This window comes from Seriola dumerili, unplaced genomic scaffold, assembly GCF_002260705.1.
Source record: "Seriola dumerili isolate Sdu_G_001 unplaced genomic scaffold, Sdu_1.0 BDQW01000129.1, whole genome shotgun sequence".
In the NCBI taxonomy this organism is placed as follows: domain Eukaryota; kingdom Metazoa; phylum Chordata; class Actinopteri; order Carangiformes; family Carangidae; genus Seriola; species Seriola dumerili.
The window spans coordinates 809,173-830,040 of NW_019174384.1; the positions used below are offsets into that span (position 1 = coordinate 809,173).

The following is a 20,868-nucleotide window of genomic DNA, read 5'->3' on the forward strand; positions in this document are numbered from 1 at the left end:
AGCAGGCATCCAAACAGGTCATTTGCGGCAGCAAAAAAACCCTTAAAAAAAAAAACGACTGTGGCTCGGTTGCTATGTTTTCCGTTGCTGAGGAAATTTGACATAGAAGCAAGGTAGTTTGACATGCAAATTACTGCTTTTGGTGCGTTTGCAGCCGTACAGCTGGTGTAATTCAAAATGAGGGCATGAGTCACTTGTGGGGTTTGATTTCTGCTCTAGATGTAAAATGGTACCAAGCCTGTTTTTTGTTTTTTGAGTGAGGAATGCAGTTTGAATGTTTGTTTATCTCGATCATGACTGACAATATTTGATGGACGTAGCTTGCCGACTGTTTAGACAATAGCCTGATGCGGAATTAGCCGCTGAAAGCCGAGGGATTGGATTTATCAGCACTCCAGCGGAGTTATGGCGGGTGGCAGCTCCGGCTTGCAGGAGAAATACTTTTTAAAAGGCATCTGCCCTCCTGTCCGTCTTCCAACACTCTCCCCACACTAATACAAAGAGGTTTCTTGGCTCACCGAGACACAATCTATCCTTCTCTCCCTCTTCCTGACCTTGCAGTGACCCCTGCTACCCATGCCTCATAGCACTCCTCTGAAGCCCGGGGCTATTAGCTGGTTTTCCCTCCTGTGTCTGAGATGGTAGACCGTCTCTTTCAGGAAGAGACACGGAGGCAGAAAGATTAGAGTCTGATTTGTTGTGACTTTAGCAGGTTTTGTTCTTGCCTCAGTAGTTCATTCATATTCCTTCCAGGAATATGAGGGTCTTCCTGTTCCCTCTCCTTATGTTTTTGGGGTCCTGTTGATTTTCACAGGAGTACTTTTTCATCCCAGTGATTCCCCAGCAATATGTTACCATATGGCTCAGTTTACAGCCTTGATTTATTCAAAGCCTCGACTGCCATTGCTCTGCTGTTATTCATCCCTTACTAATGAAAGGAGGGGAGGAATAAGACTTGCAAAGCTTTCATGGGCGGCACAGGTGTCAAATAGAAAAGGCCCCACAGGTGACGCTCTGCAGTGAAATGTCTCATAATGAGCTTCCTCGGCACGCACTGAGACACAGGAAGAAATATGGGATGTGGGGGAGAGTGACGGATGGCGAGGTGGGGTTAGATATCGTCGTGTGTGAGTGCACGCGCGAGGGAAGGGGGGAGGTGATTGAGGGAGGGGAAGCGAGGCGGCTTGAGATAGAGAAAGAGACGTTGAGGGATAGGGTGAGGCCGAGGGCAGAACAGGAAGCATGAGCACGAGCAGTGTGAGGGAGACAGAGATGTAAGGCAACAAATGAGACCAATAAAACACATGGGCAGGTTCCTTCGGGGAGTCACGGATCCTTGTTTTTTTTGACAGAGGAAACACAGGTTTGTCTTCAGTGATTACTTATTCCTCCGTGCCTCAATCTTTCCACGGTAATTTACCTCCAGAACAATTTATTTTCTCCCAATTCCTCAGCCACTAACATTGTTACCTTAAATATTTACTCCTACCTGGGTTATGTTTGTTTCACTATCTATAGACAGACCAGATAGACAGCACTGCATTCACTGTGACAAAGAAAAAAAATAAAATAAAATATATATATATATATATATATATAGGAGCTGAAAAAGCTATAAATAATTTCAGGATTGCAAAATTCAAAACATCATCGAGTGTACATTCACACAGCTGCAAGGTCGAGCCCCTTTTTGGTGTTTTATTCGCTGCCCAGACAGAGCAGTGCAACAGACCTCAAGAACCTTTTGTAACTTGTTCAGCACCACGGAGAGCTCCAGCTGCATATTGAGCAAGCTCCAACCAATGGGTGCAAGCCGAAGGCAAAACAGAGGAATAACTCACGTACACAAACTAAACGCAGTCTTTAGTGCTGCACACAGACCTTTTCCCACACAAACACAAGTGAGGATGGTGTGAAAAACAAGCCCATTGTGCAGCGCTCTCCGCCGCTGCCTGTAGAATCTCATGTAAAGTAGTGTTCAGAGTTTTGAAGGAGCCATGTACCAAGGCTGCAAACAAACAAACAAAATAAAATAAAAAATAAAAAAGGTACTTTAAATTTCTTTATTACTTTCATCTGAGAAAAACATGTTTATGGAGTTTAGATTAGTGCTGAGGCAGTGAATGCCAGCAGGTGCTGTTTTACATATATTCATTGCAGCTAGGCCTTCCTAGTGAAAGAGCAAACACGATGCGTCAGGATTTATGTGGCTCACCCACCTCAACTGAACAATCTGAACTGAGAGGAAAAAAAAAAAAATGTGTGTGTTATCCCGACAGCTTCAAAGCGGGCTGAGTCCAGTACATGAACCACAGTAGCACCGTGGCTCAGAGAGATGAATTGTCCGTTGGGTTGTTGCAAACTAATTAAAAGGTTTGGTCCTCCTATCTCTAAGTAAACATTCAGGTTGATGAGCAAAATAATAATCATCCCATTAGTCAGCATCATGGTCAGTCCCGACCTCCTCTCTCAAGACAAACACACACATTTACACATGCACGCTCATTTGGTCATGCAGCTCTGTGTAAAAAGTCTATGTTTCAGCATGTCTAAGTAGGTAGTATACAAACAGACCAGGGTATAATCCTATTTCTCATGAGAGCAGCCACTGGGAGAAGGAGGCAGGAGTTTGCCAGCAGCTTATTTTTACCCCTGTGCAATTCCACTCCCAGGGATTGGGGCGCTTCCACTTGTTTGGTGTTGAGGGGCAAGGGGGGGGGGGCATAAATTATTTAAACAAGTGTGTATTGCTGAAAGGGGCAAAATGATACTGAGACCATGGCTGCATGCAAAAAAAAAAAACAATTTGTCAGAGAGTGCCTTTAAAGTGATCTGTGCACATACGAGGCACTTAGCCGCAGCTCTTATTCAGAGCGACTTTGCGACACTGAGGAGGTTTGGGTTCGTTCTCTCAAGGGCACTTTGTTGATTGGTGCATTGTTCTCGGTCTTAAACTTTTTATCCTGCTGGTTATTAAACGGCCTTTCTGAGTAGCTCACTTCTTATAATCATGCAGATGCTTAGATGCAAACAGAAGGTTGTGATTCAAAGATATAAAAATTTTTAAAAAAGCAGATGATGAGATTTTAGTGCTTTTGGTCAGACTATGCAAAAATGTTCTTAATGTCTGCATCCATAAAGTTCCTGGACTGTTTTTCCTCGGCGCTTGAGTGTTTTATTTTGGACCGGGTGCATATTTTTGACCCCCTGGCTCCTCTCCCAGCAGCCACTCAGACTGTGTACAAAATACAAGGACCTTGCAACACCCTTGGCAATGCACAGATAGCAATTTTGAAAAAGTCTGCATCACTGGCTCGATCACAAAACTGTACACCTGATGGTAACATTTTTCTTTTTTCTTTTTTCTTTTTTTTTCCATGAAGAACGAACAGCCGGCTGAAAATCAGAGCTCCTCTAACATCCAGTTTTTGTTGGAGTTTCTTTATATGCTTATTCCTTTTCATTGTTTTTATATTTTCAAGGATTCTCTCCTGCCTCGCAACAAGAAATTAATTCTGTAATCTTTCCTGTGCACAATAACAAGGTCTCCTGTCTTGCCTGAGAAAAATTGGCTCCTTGCAATGCACCTTAGTGAATGTGTCCCACAGTATTTTACTGTAGCTTTGAGTGTTGCGCATTTAAAAAGGTTGCATGAAAAACACAGAGTTCAGTTCTACTGAGCAAATAGCACAGAACTTCCGTCGCTTTTTCACTCTCTTTATGAAATAGTGCTTTCATGCTGCCTTGTGTTCAGGCAGCGCTTTGAGCTGTACGCTGAACCATCACTAGCATCATGAGCTGTCGCGCCGTGTGAGGATTTCTGAAGAGGGGGACTTTGTTTTGCTGTCAATGACACAGTTCTTGGGATTTGAATGATTGGAGGTTACACAGCGGTGTGGAAAACACTGGTGCTGATATGCATTGAATGAAATCCTCTAACACACCTCATATGGGTGAAGTTCAGTAGAGAATATTTATGAATCAATAGAAATTCTTACATTTAATCTCACACAAAAGTGTATAATGAAAATGTTTTCTGATTTTTAACTGGTAGAGTGTGAATTACTGCATATAACAGAGCTGTTGTACTTGTAGCACATGATTAAGGATATTTTCATGTGGGTAAAGTGTGTTGTGAAACATTCATCAACAAAGACATGTTGAACTTGAGGTTCATTCTCATATAATGTATAAATCTAACAAAGGAATACTTCACATTTCATAGATGGTCATAATAACAAGAGTGTTTTGTATTGTAGGGAAGTACCTGAATACTTTTTGTGAATGTTAACCACAACTGGATACTTGATGTTTTGACCTTTTTAAGCACTTTTCTTTTTGAGATTGAAAAAAATAAAAATAATATTCACGTTGAGTGTTCATATTCAGTAAGATGTTCAGACTGGATTCAAGTTTTTGAAATTGCAAAAGTTGAATTTACCTCAGAAGAAAGTTTAAAGAGGAGAATTTAAAACATTAATTCAGATGATTTTAAAAGTAAAAAATACTTCAATACTATAAATTCAGTGGTATTTAAAACTTCATCACAATTTACATTTACAATTTGGCATTCAGTTGCTTATAAAACTCAAATGAACACGGCCTCTCTTTGCTTCCATAATACTATTAATATGAGGATTTATAGTTGTTAAAAAAAAGTTAAAATGAGGTCTTACTTATAATAAGTCTTTTATTTATGCACGATTTATGCAAACACTGTTCGCTGTGGTGCAATAAATGACTGACATGTGTTTTTCTCTGTGTCTGGTTTTGCAGACATAAACATGGCAGGCGAGCCCAAACCATACAGGCCCAAAGCCGGCTCCAAACGGCCGCTCTCCGCCGTCTACAGGTAAGATGTCTCCTCCTCCTCCTCCTCCTTACCGGCCACTGCTTCACACGCAAAAGGTGTGGCGCTCTTGTCATAAATATTAACTCTCTTTCAAATCCTGCTGCTCCCGCTGATGTAAATGTGGAGTAATATTTAGAATACGAGGATTCCTATTATGTTCTGTCTTTTTTCTTTTTTCTACTCCCCCACCCTCCTTCCTTCCTTTTGAACCTTGAATTTCTAATTGAGTTTTTAAAGCTCTCCACATTCCCCAGCCTTGACTGGAGTTTGTTCCGCCCAGGCCTGGAAAGCTCAAAGGAGTTGCTGTTGTTATAAGCATCATTAAGCATGACCCTGATTTTCTGGCCCGTACACATCTCCTGGTCACGAACAGATCAAAGCGGCGCTTGTTTACTGAAGTCTAATGTGACAGAGGGCCAGACATGTTTTTCTATTCACTGGGACACTTTCCTGTATAGGCTGATAGTTTGTCCATTGGCGAAGTTTATATTACAACCAATTTGCTCCTTTCTGAGTTGTTGGTTTGTTGCACGTCTTATTTTACTAATTTATTAGTTTGTGCATTGTGTTATTATAAAACCTAATTTGCATTTTATAGCTGCGGCTGAAAACAGTCAGGATGTAATATGGTAATTATGGAACAGGAAGAGGAGAGGCAAAAACCAACACTACACTTCTCCAAATTGAAATAGTAATACATTAATCCTAATTAAAATTCCTGTGAGAATAGCAACATTTCAAAACAGCTCCTTCTTGTCTCCTCGTCTCTTTATTTTATTCCTCTCTCTGAATCCTAAATTACTTGCCATCCTGAGCGTGATACTTAACATTGATTTTACTCTCCAGGGTCTGAGAAAAGATTTTTCTTTCCTTTCATTCTCTGACTTCTCTCCCGTCTGAAACTTTTTTAATTTTTTTATTTTCTTTGTTGATCGGTTGTCTTAGCATGCCAGACTTCCTGCTTAACCTGCAGTGAGCTTTTGGGCATAAACAAGGAGGGTTTCCGTTCAAGTCAGAACGGCTGGAACTGATCTGTTTACTTTTGACAGATCCAAAATGGCTCCTCTTATTGCAGCCCTCTCTTTATCTGCGTCTCCCTGTCTCTCTGTTTGTCTCTCTCATAGTGGTTATGAATTTGATTACGAGTACTACAGGGATGATTTCTACAGCAGGTATGTATCAGTCATATTGTTATCAAATTCAGGCTTTAACAAGGAAACAACTGACCCTGAGCTAAGCCCCATCCTCCTTAATTACTGCCCGTCAGGCTTTGCATTCCCAGGCGTCACATAATGCAGTTTATGTTGCAGGTTTATCATTTAAAAGTCACTGGCAGATGTTATCAGCTGTAGCTAGCTAGCTAATTAAGCTAACACCTGTGAGTTGGTTGAAAACACTGTGTCTGACTTTTAACTGTTTTCAGCTTACTTTACTTTTTCTTTTTAAAAAAAGGCAATAATGATAAATAAGGGGTTTTTAAATATGAACCCGACGGCTACACACATGGTTTTGTGTGAAAAGACAAGCTAATGCTAAAGCTGCATGTCCATGTAGAAGACAGTGAAGTAAAGAAACAGCATTGTCTTATTGCAATACACAGCTAGTTGGTGCTAGTGTTAGTTAGTGAAGTATAATCTAAGTTTATACACATGTTATATTACACATGTTTTTTTTTTTAATGCAGCTTGTACTCACAATCTAACCTAACCTTGGCGGCTGCTATAGTATGATTAGCCAGACATGCTAACTAACGCGTCTTAGATAAATTACAGTTAAATCCAGTCCGTCTTCTTTATGCTTTTGCTGACATGTTTCTGGTTTTGGAAAGGCTTTAAATTCAGAGTTTCACGCTAACTACAGCCATGTACGGTGCGTCAACATCTGGAGGAATCCAACGCTTGACAGGCCTGCCATGTCTGGTTATGATTACTAAGCTATGATTGGACAAAACCTAATTGGATAAAGGGGTTCAGTGAACGGTCAGTAGATTTTCCTCTTAAGACTTTGACTGACTCTTCCTTATTAAAAGTCTCCCCCTGTCAGATATGATTCCGTTACTTTCCCACAGAGGCACCTTCAAATAGTCAACTTGTCAAAATGGCTGAACACGCCGAGCAGGCAACTCGAGCACGGCGATGTGAGGGACACTTGTTGTCTCTCTCTCATTCATCTGCCAGTGATCAGAGTGATTATCTGCCGAGGCATTTTCTAAATGTCAAACATTGTTGAGAGCAGTGACAAGACGTCCGCTGTCACAGCTGAAGCTTGACACCTTCATTTGACATTTAGCACCTTCTTCTTTTCATCCTCTTCACTTTCACAAAAAATGGATAGAAAGGGATGCGTGTTGGGATTATTTTCACGCATGTAACGGCCCAGATAGTTGTACAGAAAGATGCGTATTGGTAGAGCTGAGCTGTAATGTCTACCTTTTGTTTTATGTATGCTGTTCGAGAGAAAGAACCCAAGAGGAATCCATAGAAAATCCATCTTGAAATACAATACTGGGAACAGATAACAGGCTTTAGAAAGAGGTCATGCTGGAGTAAACAGAAAAAAGAACTTTAGTTCTTATAGATGGACATTTTCTGAATGCTATAAAAAGGACTTTTATTAAAAAAAGACTGTGAGTGTAAGAGGTGAGGTGTAATACAGGTTTTTTCTTTTTCTTGAGGCTTTTTGACTACCATGGCAGAGTGGCCCCCCCACCAAGAGCCGTGATCCCCCTCAAACGCTCCAGGGTGCTCGCTCCCTCCTCCCGCCGCGGGAAGACCTCCTTCCCCATCAAGACATCTTCCTCTTCCTCCTCTTCATCATCCAGACCTCCCACATCATCCTCCTCCTCCGGGCTCAAACGTACGTACAATAAGGTGCTTTTTTATTACTCGTCTTGTGGTTTAACCTCGGCTGTAGTTGGATTTTTTGTATTTATTTAACTTTTTTATTTTTCTGGAAAGAACACAGTCTAATTACGCTAATGGTATTCTGTCCTTTTCACACACAAAAAAAAACAAAAAAAAACTGAAGGCTTAATGCAAATCTCAAAACCGTAGCGCTCTGAGAGAAAAGGTGGCGGCGTGATTCAGCTGTGCTACTTAATGCGGTGCCACTGTAAAAAAAAAAAATAAAAAAGAAGCTATTTAATTCACTCCAGCAGCTCAGAACAAGTCACACTGCAAATGTAGAGCAAAACACTAAAACGCACAAACACAAATATGATCCGAGCAGCACCCGTTCAGCACACGGCTCTGTTCCCGTCACCCAGGATGCATCTGGATCTCATTTTAGTTCTTCTGATTAACTGGTGATGCATTATAAAAAACATCCTAAATGTAATTAATGTGAGATTGGGGGCATCTCTATGGAGCTGTGGTCAGCTGTGTTTTCCTAAACGTTAGTTTTCTATCCGTAGCCTGTGTAATTGGCTGCAGTGTTTGTTCATTGTTGTCTGTCTAGGCCGGTGTTATCAGCGCGAGCAGCTTGGTAAGGTCTGTCAGGAGGACCCAGTTGCAGTTGGTATTATAGAGAAGGGGAAAAAAATAAAAAAAAACAAGCCCCATCTCCCATCCTCTTTTTGGACAGAGTCAATGAATTCTCTCTCCTCTGTCTAAGCAGCGCTGCTGTATGTTTGGGAGACTAATTTGCCCCTGCCAGGACCGTGAAAAATCACTGTTTGTATCGACTGTGGCCGAGATAGATTGGACAGCAAAATAAGGTTAGCTTGCCCAAACAGCAGTGTGGGTCAGTGTGGGCAGTTTGAACCACTTGTGCTGTGTACGAGTAATAACTCACCTGAGCGGAAGAAAAAGAAGCAGACGTCAGATGTGTGGATCTCGAGGATGGATTCACGTTAAAAACGCCTCTTTGACACGATATTCACCGTCACTTTACGAAAACAGACTCTGACTTTTGGCCTGTTTTGTCATTTAAAGAAACACTGAGGGTAAAATTTAAATTTAATATTTCACCACAAGGTCCATTTAGTAGCAGCTTTTTTTCCAGAGTTCTTGATCATATTGCATGATTTTCATCAGTTTTCTCATGTAGATGTTCAAAATTTGCATTTATTCTCCGAGCACTTTAAGAGCGTCTCCCTCGAGTTGGCTTAAAAGCTGGGGTTCAAATTCAAATCAGACTAAATACACCCAGGGGTGAGATTGTTTTTCTCACTTGCTGAAAGGTTAGGAATGAACTTTGAACCTTTAAAAAGACTTCTCATTTGCAATCTCCTTTCCCGAACCACTTTCGCCCTCAGTGGGAAACGTCATGAGGTCGAGGAAGGATGTGAAGTCACAATGCTCAAGAATTTGACCAGCTCTTATCACGGCTGCCACTCGGCCACTTCCAGGTCGTATCACTCAGAGAGGAATCTTCCAGAGCAAAGAACGCCCGCCGCCGTGGTCTCTTCTGAAAGGTTACCCCTTAGGAGTTTATTCCTAAAAAAAAGTCACTAATTGTTAAACTTGAGTTTACAGACGCAACAGCACAGTAAAAGTAGAAGATTCACGTTGTCACAGCGATATTGGCATCTTAAAGAAAACGGTTCATACAGACACTGTTGAAGCTCGTCCGGGGAAACACAACAACGCAGAACTCAGAGGGAGAGAAGGAAAGTTCGAACCGAAAGGGAATTCATTAACAGCTTGGTTGTGATAGTGTGTGTAGCCCCGCCCTCCTGCACACCTGTCTCCACTCCTGCAATTAAACACACACCAGACAGGGACAAAGGGGGGGGGGGGGGCACATACATTAACTTGATACGTTTTGCAATAACTGGAAGTGTGAAGTCGTTTGCCACAGGCAGTTTTATCGATTTCTTTCAAATATTTTATTGAATTTAATAGTACATAAAAAAGCTGTTTATAATGAGGCATCTACTGAAAGATGAAAAACACTATTTTCCAGATAAAGCATCAAACATGGAAAAAAAAGTATTAAAGAAATGGTACAACGTCCCTGAACCCCCCCCCCCAAGTGTTAACATCTCCAAGCTGGTTCCAACATCTATTTATAGTCTGAATTACATCAGCATCCTCGGCTCCAAAACTCTTTGTCCGGTTTAATCTTCATACACCAGTGATTCAAGAGATCCTCACTATCCCCAAGACACAAGTTCTGCAGTACATCGTGAAGTCCTAAAATTAGATCCATTTCTCATCCCCTAAATCTTCCCTAATGCTTATTAAATAACAATGGCATTTTTTTATTTTTTTATTTTTTGTATTCTTCCCCCTTCTTTTCCTTTAACCCGAGCTATCTGAAAGATGCCGTGTTGATGAAACGATGTTGGATTAGGACGTGGATGTTTTTCTCTCAGCGGCTTATGTGACTGATAGCACAAAAGGAAAAAAAGGCCTGGAGGCGGCGATAAATTAGAAACTGTTCCGCACTTTCTTATCATCAAAGGACGACTAGTAAGCTGCCCACAGCGAGCCCAGATAATGTTCGAATTAGGACGTGAGTGCACACGGGGTGCGCATTCATGCGTGTTGGTTTGTACACATGGAGGCAGGTGATACGGAGAGAGATGGGAAGACACTTCAGTGCGTGGAGATATCATTGTACATCCACAGTTTTCTCCTTCCCAGAAAGGTCGATTTTCTGCCTCTCTGTAGCTTCGGGGTTTTGGCGGCTTGCTTTCAAAAAAAAAAAAAACAACAACGCCAGACTCGTTTTTTGGGTATTGCCACACACATGTATTACATATGTATCGCCTTCAGTGCGGCGTTGTAAAACACTTTTTTTCACGCTTTTCTCATGTACGCATTAATCACCCTGCTCCGTTTTCAAGAAGTAATGCACTGACAAATAGCGTGGAGCGTGCGTTGGATCCTACCTGCTGTTTTGTTTTATTTCTGCATGAATTCTGGGGGGAAAGATTAAAACGTCCTTTACAGCCGTTTAATATGTCATACGTTCTTATCATGCTCTGACATCTCCTCCAACTGTAGGTGTTTATGTTTTATGCATTAGTTTATCTCATACATAGTAGCACGCCAGACATAGGAGGGGCTCTGCATTGTGATGCGGTGTGGGCGTAAGCATACATCAAACGACACTTAACTTAAAGAGCCGCATGCAGACATGAAACCGGACGAGTGATGTTTTGATTCCGTGCGTTCTCTCCTGCCTCTGATTTTTTTTTTTTTTTTTCCGCGTGAAGCCTTACAGGAAGTCGTGGGTTTGTTTACCGAGCGCTCATCCATCCCACTTTCCAGCCCTGACAGAATCTGATAGGTGTCAAAGAGAATTTTATGTTCTCTTCTCAACTTCTGGTGTCAGTTCATTTTATTTATTTATTTATTTTACCCCCCTTCCTCTCAAAATAAAAAAATAAAAAATAAAAAAAAAGAAATGACACATTTCAGCTGCTGAGGGTAAAGGAATGAGATTATCTTATTACTTTCTGGTCTAAATTCTTTAATCTGCTCAGTTCAAGATGCTAAGGAGCGCACCCTCTTTTCAGCAAACCGTGAGACTGGCGAGATTAAATTAATGGTGACGTCCTTCAGATAAATATATATATTTCATTTTTTATGTTCAGCAGATGTTATTTGCATATGACATATCAAGGTTAGGACTCAAACTTTGACATGATACGGCTACGCTTCATTTACCCAAAACCTCGGATATGTATTGTAGAGTGAAAACACCGAGAGCAGAGCGGAGCAGGAAGGGGGAGAGCAATTATTCATGAGGCGGTAAACAGAAGCTGTGGGAGGGCAAATTGTGCCCCCTGTTTCTCATGCGGCACTGTCAGTGAGGCAATGAGCAGGCGATGTTGCTTTTTAGATATGAAAATGGGAATCGAAAATACATTGTGAAACTAAACTGGGTTTAAAAATGAAGTGATATCAAACAGAGGTGTTGATCATCAAAATTTAATTTCAGCCTGAACTAAAACAGTTTTAAATTGATATTACACATGCCGTTGGTTACTTATATTTTCATTTGCAAAATGACCTTTAGCGAGGTTTGTGCAAAAAAAAAAGAAGAGGAAAATAGAAGTACATGGATATTTCAAATAGTGAATGAGCTGCTATTCATCTACAATTCAATCCTCTCCGCTCGCACAGATACACAGGAATTTCAGATCTTTTCAATGCTTTTGTATCAGGTTTTAATACTTTCCCTGAAAAGAACTGCTATAATCTATAATCTATAATAAAAAAGGGTGGAAAAATATTAAACCCAATGAAAATGTTCATGTTTTTAACCGTGTGCTTGCCCTGTTTACATGTATATATGATCAGCTGACTTGCAGTTCACTGAACGATCGTGCTACCAGTTCGTCAGATTTGCTTAAGGAATGTGCACCAGTTGTTCGCCGTCCCAATTTGCAGCTCTCCTCCGTTGGGAACAGTCAAACGTTGAGCAGTGTTTATATAATAATATAATTTTGCTTTATATAAACATCTCATGGCGACTGAAAGATATTGGCACAGCTGAGCAAAACTTGAGCAGCACAGCACACAGTGGTGGGCGTAAAGCCGTGCACTAATCTTCAAATTGAAAGCAGCAGGTCCACAGTTTCAGCTGGGTAACTTTGCAGTTGGCCAGATTGAGATGTTCTTCCCCGAGGAAAGTGTGAGTCAGAGATATGATTTGATATCCAAAACTAAAAACTAAAAAGAGTATTAACAGATGACAGCGTGCAGTCTGTGATAAACTGCATGAAGCGGCGTCGTTACAGCGAGGATGCAAAATGAACTTGGGGCAAACTGAACTGTATCTTAAATGGAGTCGTCTGCTTGTGTGTTTCTGTGCCTCAGCAGTGAAGACGGACCAGCTTCAGACCATCAAACGGGAGCTGACTCAGATCAAGATGAAGATCGACTCTTTGCTGGGACGCCTGGAGAAGATTGAGAAGCAGCAGAGAGTCGAGTCTGGTGAGGGGCAAGCCGGGAGGGGGGGGGGCACACCGAGCGCCGAGGGAGGGAAATTAAGAGCACACACTGGCCATAAGTCTTAGTGACATTGCGGGAGATAAGAGCAGCAGAGCTCTCCGTCATAACAGCAAACAGGTGTCAACGCCGCGCTGACTCAGTTTATATGAGGAGGTCTTTATAAATGCTCCCACAGTCTCCGAGTCGCTGCGAAGGTCAGGAAGACTTTGTGCCGCAAAGTGCATCTTTACAATCTCTCAACAAGCACATTCGCACTGCTTCATTCAAATTCAAGAGCATTTCCTTTCCTTTAACTCTGGAGGGGGAAAAAAAATAAATAAAAATGAATACTAGTTTCCAGGTTTTTGGTAAATAGAAAGTCTAATCTTGTTTGTCTCGGAGATGACACAGAGATTGATGATATCTCTTCCACTCTGCAGGACAATGCGGTAGCCTATGCACGATCAACAACATTACGTGGTGTCTAAAAATGAAAAACCATACATCAGAAAACGTTGGCAGTATATTGTCAAATTTGCCCAATTGCCTTCAAACTAAGCCTGAAGCTGTTCTCCCTTTTCATGATATCAAATTATAATCAAAACAAGACGATTATTCTGATGTTTCTAGTATAAAAAAACAAAAACAAAACAAAAATAATGAGCCATAATGAATGAAATTTAAGGACTGAGACTTGATAGCAGCATGCAGTTAAAATTCAATTTAAGCCCTGACGGTGTTCAGACGAAACACAAAGTGAATTTTAGTGGTGGAGCTGCGATTTTGCTGCTTCATTCTCTCATGTGTCCCGGGTCTTCATGGATCTGTTTTGTAAATGAGAGAGAGAGAGAGAGAAAAAAGCAAAAGAAAAAAAAGGTGGGGAAACTGGAAGGTCAGTGACGGAGAGTTTCTAATGGAGTTGAACACAACAAAAACACAGGCACACTCCTACAAGGCACAGTAGCTTTTAGCTAATGTACAACCGGTACATTTGCATGTTTCGGTCCAGTGGTCAAATTTGCCTGAATCGTGCTGGGAGAGAATTTGCCTCGTTTTCTGTCTGAACACACCTCAGCGGTTTCTTCTAAGTGCCGTTTTATCCCCCTCAATTTAGCACTGAGTGGAATTCCAGAGGTATTTAGCCACGCTTAGCATGGAGTGGTAACACCTTGTCTACACCAGTCGCGCTGAAAAACTGGCAACACGGCAGCAACTGCCAGTGTGTCTGCTCTGGCGTCACATCATCATGTACTTACTTGGGTTAAATTGAAAGTAAAAAAAAACGAGACGCGTCGGGGTTGTGTTCAGTCTCGTGATGCACGACTGAAACTCAAAAGATCTTGCAGCAGGTGTGGACGGATGCATCAGTCGAAACGGAGGTGCAAGTTTTCAGTAAGACATGAAAAATGCATCAGGTGTAGACGGAGTGTGCAGACGGACAGCGGCGGCAGTTGTTGATGTCAAACTACTTGTGTCCAGTTGAGCGTGAGGAGCGGCACCACGGCCTCCAGGGACCGCAAGTGACCGAGTACTTATGTCTCTGCTGGTAAAAACAGAAAATGGCGGCCAAGTAAAACTTTGCTGCTACCATGACTTCACTCTGTGTGTGTGTGTGTGCTCCTCTCTCGCTCAGAGGCGCAGAGAAAGTACGATGACAACTGCGACTCCCTGCATGAGGAGTCTGTGTCCGAGACGGCAGAAAACTCTGGGGAGGAGGCCGGCGAGGGGGCGCTGGACGTGGAGGCGGGAGAGATGACCGATGGAGGTGAGGACGACTACGACGAGGAGGGCGGCCACCATCTGGTAAGAGAAAACGGTTGACAGGGCTGACGGGGGAGGGAGAGAGCGAGGCGCTCTGGGAGCTCTCGAGCGGCCAGACGGCCTCTGGTTTCTGAAAGTTAATTTTCCAGAATTATTCATGGCCACAGATCTGAGGGAGCGGGGCTTCACTTGAGTGAATGGTGAGGGCGCCCGGACTGACAGTTTCTCCCTGTCGACCCCGGCTCAAACGGTGGAAGCACGGCTCTTCACAAGCCCACACACTGGCACACTCACACACTTACACACCTACACACTTAACAGGCTGTACAGTAATTAAAGCAGCGGGACAGACACATAGGGAAAAGGTTGAAGCCCAGACCCGTACGGACTGGTGTGGATCCTACCATGAAGAACAGGAAAGAGGAGGTTGTATTTCACTTTCACAAAGTCATTCTTTGAAATAAAAAAAACACACACATGCTTTTTTACAAATCCCAAGAGCCCGATGTGACATCTACAAATTACTGATTTCATCCGACTGATCGTCTAAAACTCAAAAGATGTCAGTGTTAAATGACGACAACCTGGAACCAGCGAATGTCTCACATCTTTACTTACTTTCTAAAATGTTTCTGACATTCAATTAAATGAATAACCAACTAATTGTAGATGAATTGGTGTTGTCACATTGCGCTCAGGGTTGTTGATTTGAATAGCTTTTGACCAATGACTTAAAAAGGAGCTATTGCTACGTAGCTAACATTAGCATTAACGACTGTTTTCGTAGCCCCCTGCTAAATAATATCTTTGTATTATAGTTTAATTCACCCACATTTTCTTATAATAATACAAACAACTGACTCATACACAGTTTAATGAAAGAAAACTGCAACTAATTTATTTTTTATTGTTATCGGAATAATGTGTTTGTGATGATTTTCTTGACTAATCGATCAATCGTTTGGCCAGCGGTCCAAAACCTATAGATAGTCATACTATAATTCAGTACGCACACACACACACAGTATGACCAAGAAAAACAGTGGCTGAGAAGCTGAAACTAATCAATGTATTTCAGCTTTCTTCAAACAGTAGCACACACACTAAAGCTCAGATGAGTTTGTATCCAATCAGCCACAATCAGTTGATCTCAGTCAGCTGTGGCTTTAGACCCAGACACGTATTTCATCAGCACTTCTCAAAAATGCATTTTACTGACAGAGGTCTAGACACAGTAGAAATGGACAAGAAGAAGAAGCAGAAGAAGAAGAAGAAGAAGAGGAGGGAGGAGACTGGGGTCTGATGAAAGCTAAAAATACCACGTTGGCATTGTCTCTCTTTGAACAATGTGCTTTTCTTCCGCTTTGTGCTGCGAGTGCTGTAATATGTATGTCAGTGTAAGAATTTAAACTAAAAGAAACCCTAATTGCCGTCTTCTTTACACTGTTATCTTCATGCTGGGAGCTTTAAAAAACACCCACAGTGCCAAATTATACAGCGGTTAAAACGTATTACCCATATTTTTTCAACAGTATTAATTAAACCATAGAACCACTCCGTTTTTATTTTACATCTCACAGTTCTTCAAGTTCAGGCGGCGCCATCACAGTAATTATCCTCGGTTTCATCGGGCTTGAGCTCTGCACTGTGGCCACGCTTTTGACCGGGCTTTCTCTATTATGCTATATTTATTATCCATTAACCAGGTGAGCATGGGCACGCCATCCTTGATGAAAGCTTTCTGTCCCTCGCTAATCGAAGAGATTATTTTTCACAGACATGGTGGAGGAGATTTATTTGTTCCCTGAAGGTCACATTGATCACCGGCTGTGTTAATGTACCACACAAAGAAATGTTCCACAGGTTGGCGTCGCGGCTTTTGTGTAGGGTAGCGACCTTTTTGAAAAGATTAAATACAATGAGTGCGCTCAGTTCTAAATGCTATCGTTGGTTTCAACATCCTCTCTCTGCTCTCCTTTTTCCAGATAGAGAACCATGTATCGGATATTGACAACTGAGATCAGGTAAGAGCTCAAATCCGAGTGTCCATTACAGCATCTGCGAGGTTGTTCTACAATACCGCTAAAGGTCCGGGAGGCTCTCACAGCCAGTGCTCATTAAAAGGCCTTACATCTGGTCCTCATTAAAAGCCATAACCACTGAGCTGTGTCTTGAGCATCTCTAAACATTCGTTAATCATCTCATAAGACATAAGCTCCATGACATTTGGAAGCCCAGCTCCACTGAAGGGCAGCTAATGCCGAATTCGACAGAGGGAGCAATAATGGCATTCCAATGGGCCAGAACTGCCCATAAACAACATTCATCTAATTGAATTGTGTGTGTGTGTGTGTGGTGGGGGGGGGGGGGGGGGTATGAATGGCGAAGGCCTAAGGTAAAGAGTTTCCTGCCTCTCGCCTCTCAGGGTGTGGGTAATGATGCAGCCACATCATCAGTTGGCCCAGCGCCGGCTGGCTTTTCATAGCAGGGGTGCTTGATTTCTTTTTTGCTGCTGGATTAGTAATGAAAATCTCCGTTCATTAGAGACTGTAAATAGCATGTTCTGGCACCGAATTTTATTTTGCTGCTTCTTTTTTCTTTTTTCTTTTTTTTTTTTAAAGCTTTAGTCACAGTCTTTTGAGGTCATTTAATAGTTGGTAAAGACACTTCCGTCTGTTTTAATTAAGTGAAATTTAAGGCTGTGTCTGAAATCAGTCTCTGTCAGGGTTGCCACCTCTGGGGAAACTGAAGTTTTATTTTGAGACACGCCAGTCGGCAGGGATTTGAACCAGATGCTAGGTAATAAGTTAAACAATCGTACTTCTACTACCAATCAAAAGCATAGACATCACTACTGTTGTACCCGTTTTTCCATACGTTTACAGACACAATGATTGGATGTAACCAGGAAGAAAACAGTAGCAGTAGAAGGAAACAAATGAGGTTTTATTTGAAATTATGAAATTTTAAATTGGAAGTCTTCATCTTCACAAAAACCTGGGACAATATCCGGGACAGTCGCTGCAAAAAACAAAAAGGAGAACAAGCCTGGGAAAACGAGGACAGGTGGCAACCCTACTCCCTATAGAAGAGACACCAGTTTATCAGTAAATTGAGATTTCTTACACTTAATAAAAATCATTTTCATTTTAGTATGCAATTTTGACATCTATAAAATGCATCAGAAGGGAGAGTACTTGCCAGGGACGCTACTTATTTTTCCTTCCACTGTGGAGATTTTTGAAGGCACTATATAGTGTGTGTGTGAATTTCACACAGAATTTGGAAAACTGAAATAAAAAATGGTGGATGGTGAATACAGTAGCCTTAGTCTCATTCACTCATTTTGAATTTCTAAGTTAGTGCAGAAAGGCACAAGTTGTTAGCCTAATTAGTTCCAGTGCGTAACTCCCCGTAAACTCTGATCTTTATAAAAGAGTTTCTTTTTGTGTGTGTGGATTAATCAAACAACATATAACGTGTTAATGTGTGAGCTTTAGCAATGCTGCTTTTACTTTGGGCAGAGCCAGGCTAGCTGGTTTGCCTCCACTTCCAATCGCTTTTCTAAGCTAAGCTAATCGCCATTAACGTTACCCCCGCAGCTCTTGGTAACGTTCTGTTAGCATTAGCTTGCGTTTTCAGAAATGTTAGCATGCTAGCCTCCATGTTTTCATGGTTTGTCCGAGCTGTTGCCTTTACTTGTTTAATCTGATTGTTGAGTTAATCGATTGATTTGTGCATTCATCCATCTTCCAGAGTTTTAGAGTCTCATTTTTATCATGTAAAAAAGTTTAGGTAGCAAAAACGCCCCAAGCTAACGCCCCAAGCGAACACCACACTGTGGTCGTCCAGGCGCCTGCTGTCCCAGTTCTCTCCACCTCTTATGAAACCACATGTTACACTTCAGTTTTCCCATTTCCATATGTCTGCCTTTTTAAAATTCTATCAGTAGCAGATTCACAAAAAAAAAAAAACTCCTCAGCACATACATTTAAAAACCTGAAAATCCCTCTCGAGGTCGTAGAGAATATATGAATGTTTTGCTCGCAGGCCTACCAAGGATAGAAAATCACATCGAGGGGAACCTCAATAAGTCATGACCAGAAGGATTAGAGAAGCAGCTCTGTCTACCAGCAAATATTTCTGCACTTCCCAAGATATTTCTGGGGCCATTCAAAAAACGGACAAGCTTTAAAACTCGGCTTAATCCTCATCAGATTTACAGCTTTATAAAACAGCCACCATGTTTGAGGAGGAGAACACAGTCCTATAATGTGTTTTCATCTGGGTTTTTCTTGTTTATCACTTCAGGGTGAGGAAGCAGACACTTCTGCTTAGAATTCATCATCACCTTCAAGAGACAGAAAAGGATCTCTGAGGGATCAAGACAACCATTCTGGACTGTAAGTTGTGTTCAAGAGATGATGAATCGCATTTTTAGATGCCCAACTGTGCAGCACAGACCGAATGTGATTTGCTCTCTAAAGAAAATTGTATTCAAGACCCATTTTAATGCATTGGCCTGAGTTGACCCTCATGGATATTCTGTACAACTTCTATTTCATTGCAAGAGGCTGATATTCCTGTTCTTGAAAAAAAATAAAAATAAAAAACAGATGTGAAGGAAATAAAAAGGGACTTATTCAGATTTATTAATTGAGTTATGTTGCAAGAAGCGAACATGACGTTGTTGATCAATTGTTGCTGCTTTTATGAAGTGTGTTTGCGCTGTAATTTCACAAACTGTTTTTTCAATGAATTTCTGTTGTAGCTTAAAAATCTAAATGAATAAACAGTCAGAACAACCTGCGAGAAAAATGAATGAAACATCGGTGGCGTCTGGTTCGGATTCGACTCATACATAAGCCAATAGCTGTGAGCATGACTTTATCCTGCTTTATCCATTTATCACACAAATGCCCTGTGGGGCTGTTCCATCATATATTCCAACTCCTGCCAAGTTTCAGAAGCAGAAAAGAGCTTCCTGTGGTCGAGAGCCAACACTGGCACAGGCCTCCTGCCAGGGAGCAGTGCCCTAGCGTCTCAATGTGCTCCTCCCTGCTCAGCCTGTGCATCCCAACATGGACTGCTGCTGTTCAGGAGCCAACGCCTTTTCTCCTTCACCATCTCCTCACTCCCTCCCTCCCTCCCTCCCCTGCATTGATTCTGTCTCATGTAGGTGAGGGAGCGAGGCCAGGTTTTTTGGAAATGGTGGAAATGTTCTATTTTGAATTATACATCGAGAGGCTTTGATTTTATCCAAGTACGTGTCTCGCTTAGATTACTGAGCATATATAGAATAATTCGCCTCAAAATCAGCCTAAATAGAGGCAAAATAAAAAACACACAAAAGTCAATATTACAGTCAAATACAAACTGATCGGATTAAGCTGAACTGTCCCCTCATTTGGTGCCGTTTACCAACATTAATGTCCATGATTTCTGCCAGTGCAGGTTTGTCAGTTGCTCTTGCTGCTAACATGCAACAGTTTCATATGCGACTTGAGGTTCAAGCTGAGCAATTATAATTAGCCTGATTATAAATAAATTGCTACAAAGTGAATTATGTCACCGGTGATTGGGTGTCAGCACGTTCTACTGTTAATTATTCACATCACGTTTGCTCCAATCTTTTTTTTTTTATCCCCCGCCGCTAACAGGTTAGGAGGTAGTTGTTGGGAACTCCACAGGTGATATAAACCGCTCAGTAGCATCAGTTTGGCTGGTGATGCATGTGAGCCGATGCTATGCTAACAAGCTTTCAGAGACCCAGAAGTTGTTGACCTGGGGCAACTGCAGTTTAACCCCTTGTGTTCAGTTCTTTGTTGGGCTTCGACATTTGCTACTAAAACCAAATAAAACATATTTAATATGTTTTATTCATTTAGATGGGATCAAACCTGTGTGGTTGTATCCTCAAAAGCTGTGGTTTAACAGCGCTTTTAATGTAAGTTTATATTTGATGTTGCTCATACTGCTGTTGTCGTCGTCAGGAGACAATCTATATTATTATTGTAGGAGCAAAATGTTAGCATAACTAGCTATATATAATAAAACAAAATGAAAACTTAACTAAATTTCCTTAATTAGCATTTTCTAAATGAAAATGTGGCTCAGTCACCTGTGTGAGGTGGACCACATTAGCTAACTTCATGAAACATGCGAGTCAGGCCCAACTTTGCATGTAGCTGCAAGTTAAGGTTTAGCTGGATGCATTAACCAGCAGATAGTCAAATGCTGCAAAGAGAAAAGGCAAGTAGATGGGTTTCCATTCAAATGTCAAACCACATTTTGAGAAATTCTGCAAAAGCAAATCCATCCGCCACTGTCATGCGAATATTAGGAAGACTTCTCCAGGCGGGTGCCATT

General features: G+C 41.6%; 1 protein-coding gene across 2 annotated transcripts in view; it reads left to right on the forward strand.

Moving 5' to 3' along the window:
• Positions 1-19,133, forward strand: part of ralyl (RALY RNA binding protein like) — an 86,424-nt gene extending 67,291 nt beyond the window's left edge. Inside the window, exons 3-9 of one of the 2 annotated variants that reach the window (XM_022748783.1) lie at positions 4,777-4,852; positions 5,977-6,024; positions 7,527-7,708; positions 12,625-12,741; positions 14,372-14,541; positions 16,485-16,523; positions 18,811-19,133. In XM_022748783.1, the coding sequence (XP_022604504.1) occupies positions 4,777-4,852; positions 5,977-6,024; positions 7,527-7,708; positions 12,625-12,741; positions 14,372-14,541; positions 16,485-16,517 (626 nt within the window). In that variant the 3' untranslated portion in view covers positions 16,518-16,523; positions 18,811-19,133. The remainder of the gene's footprint in view (positions 1-4,776; positions 4,853-5,976; positions 6,025-7,526; positions 7,709-12,624; positions 12,742-14,371; positions 14,542-16,484; positions 16,524-18,810) is intronic. The other variant, XM_022748782.1, reaches the window with a different exon arrangement.
• Positions 19,134-20,868: the final 1,735 nt, after the last annotated feature.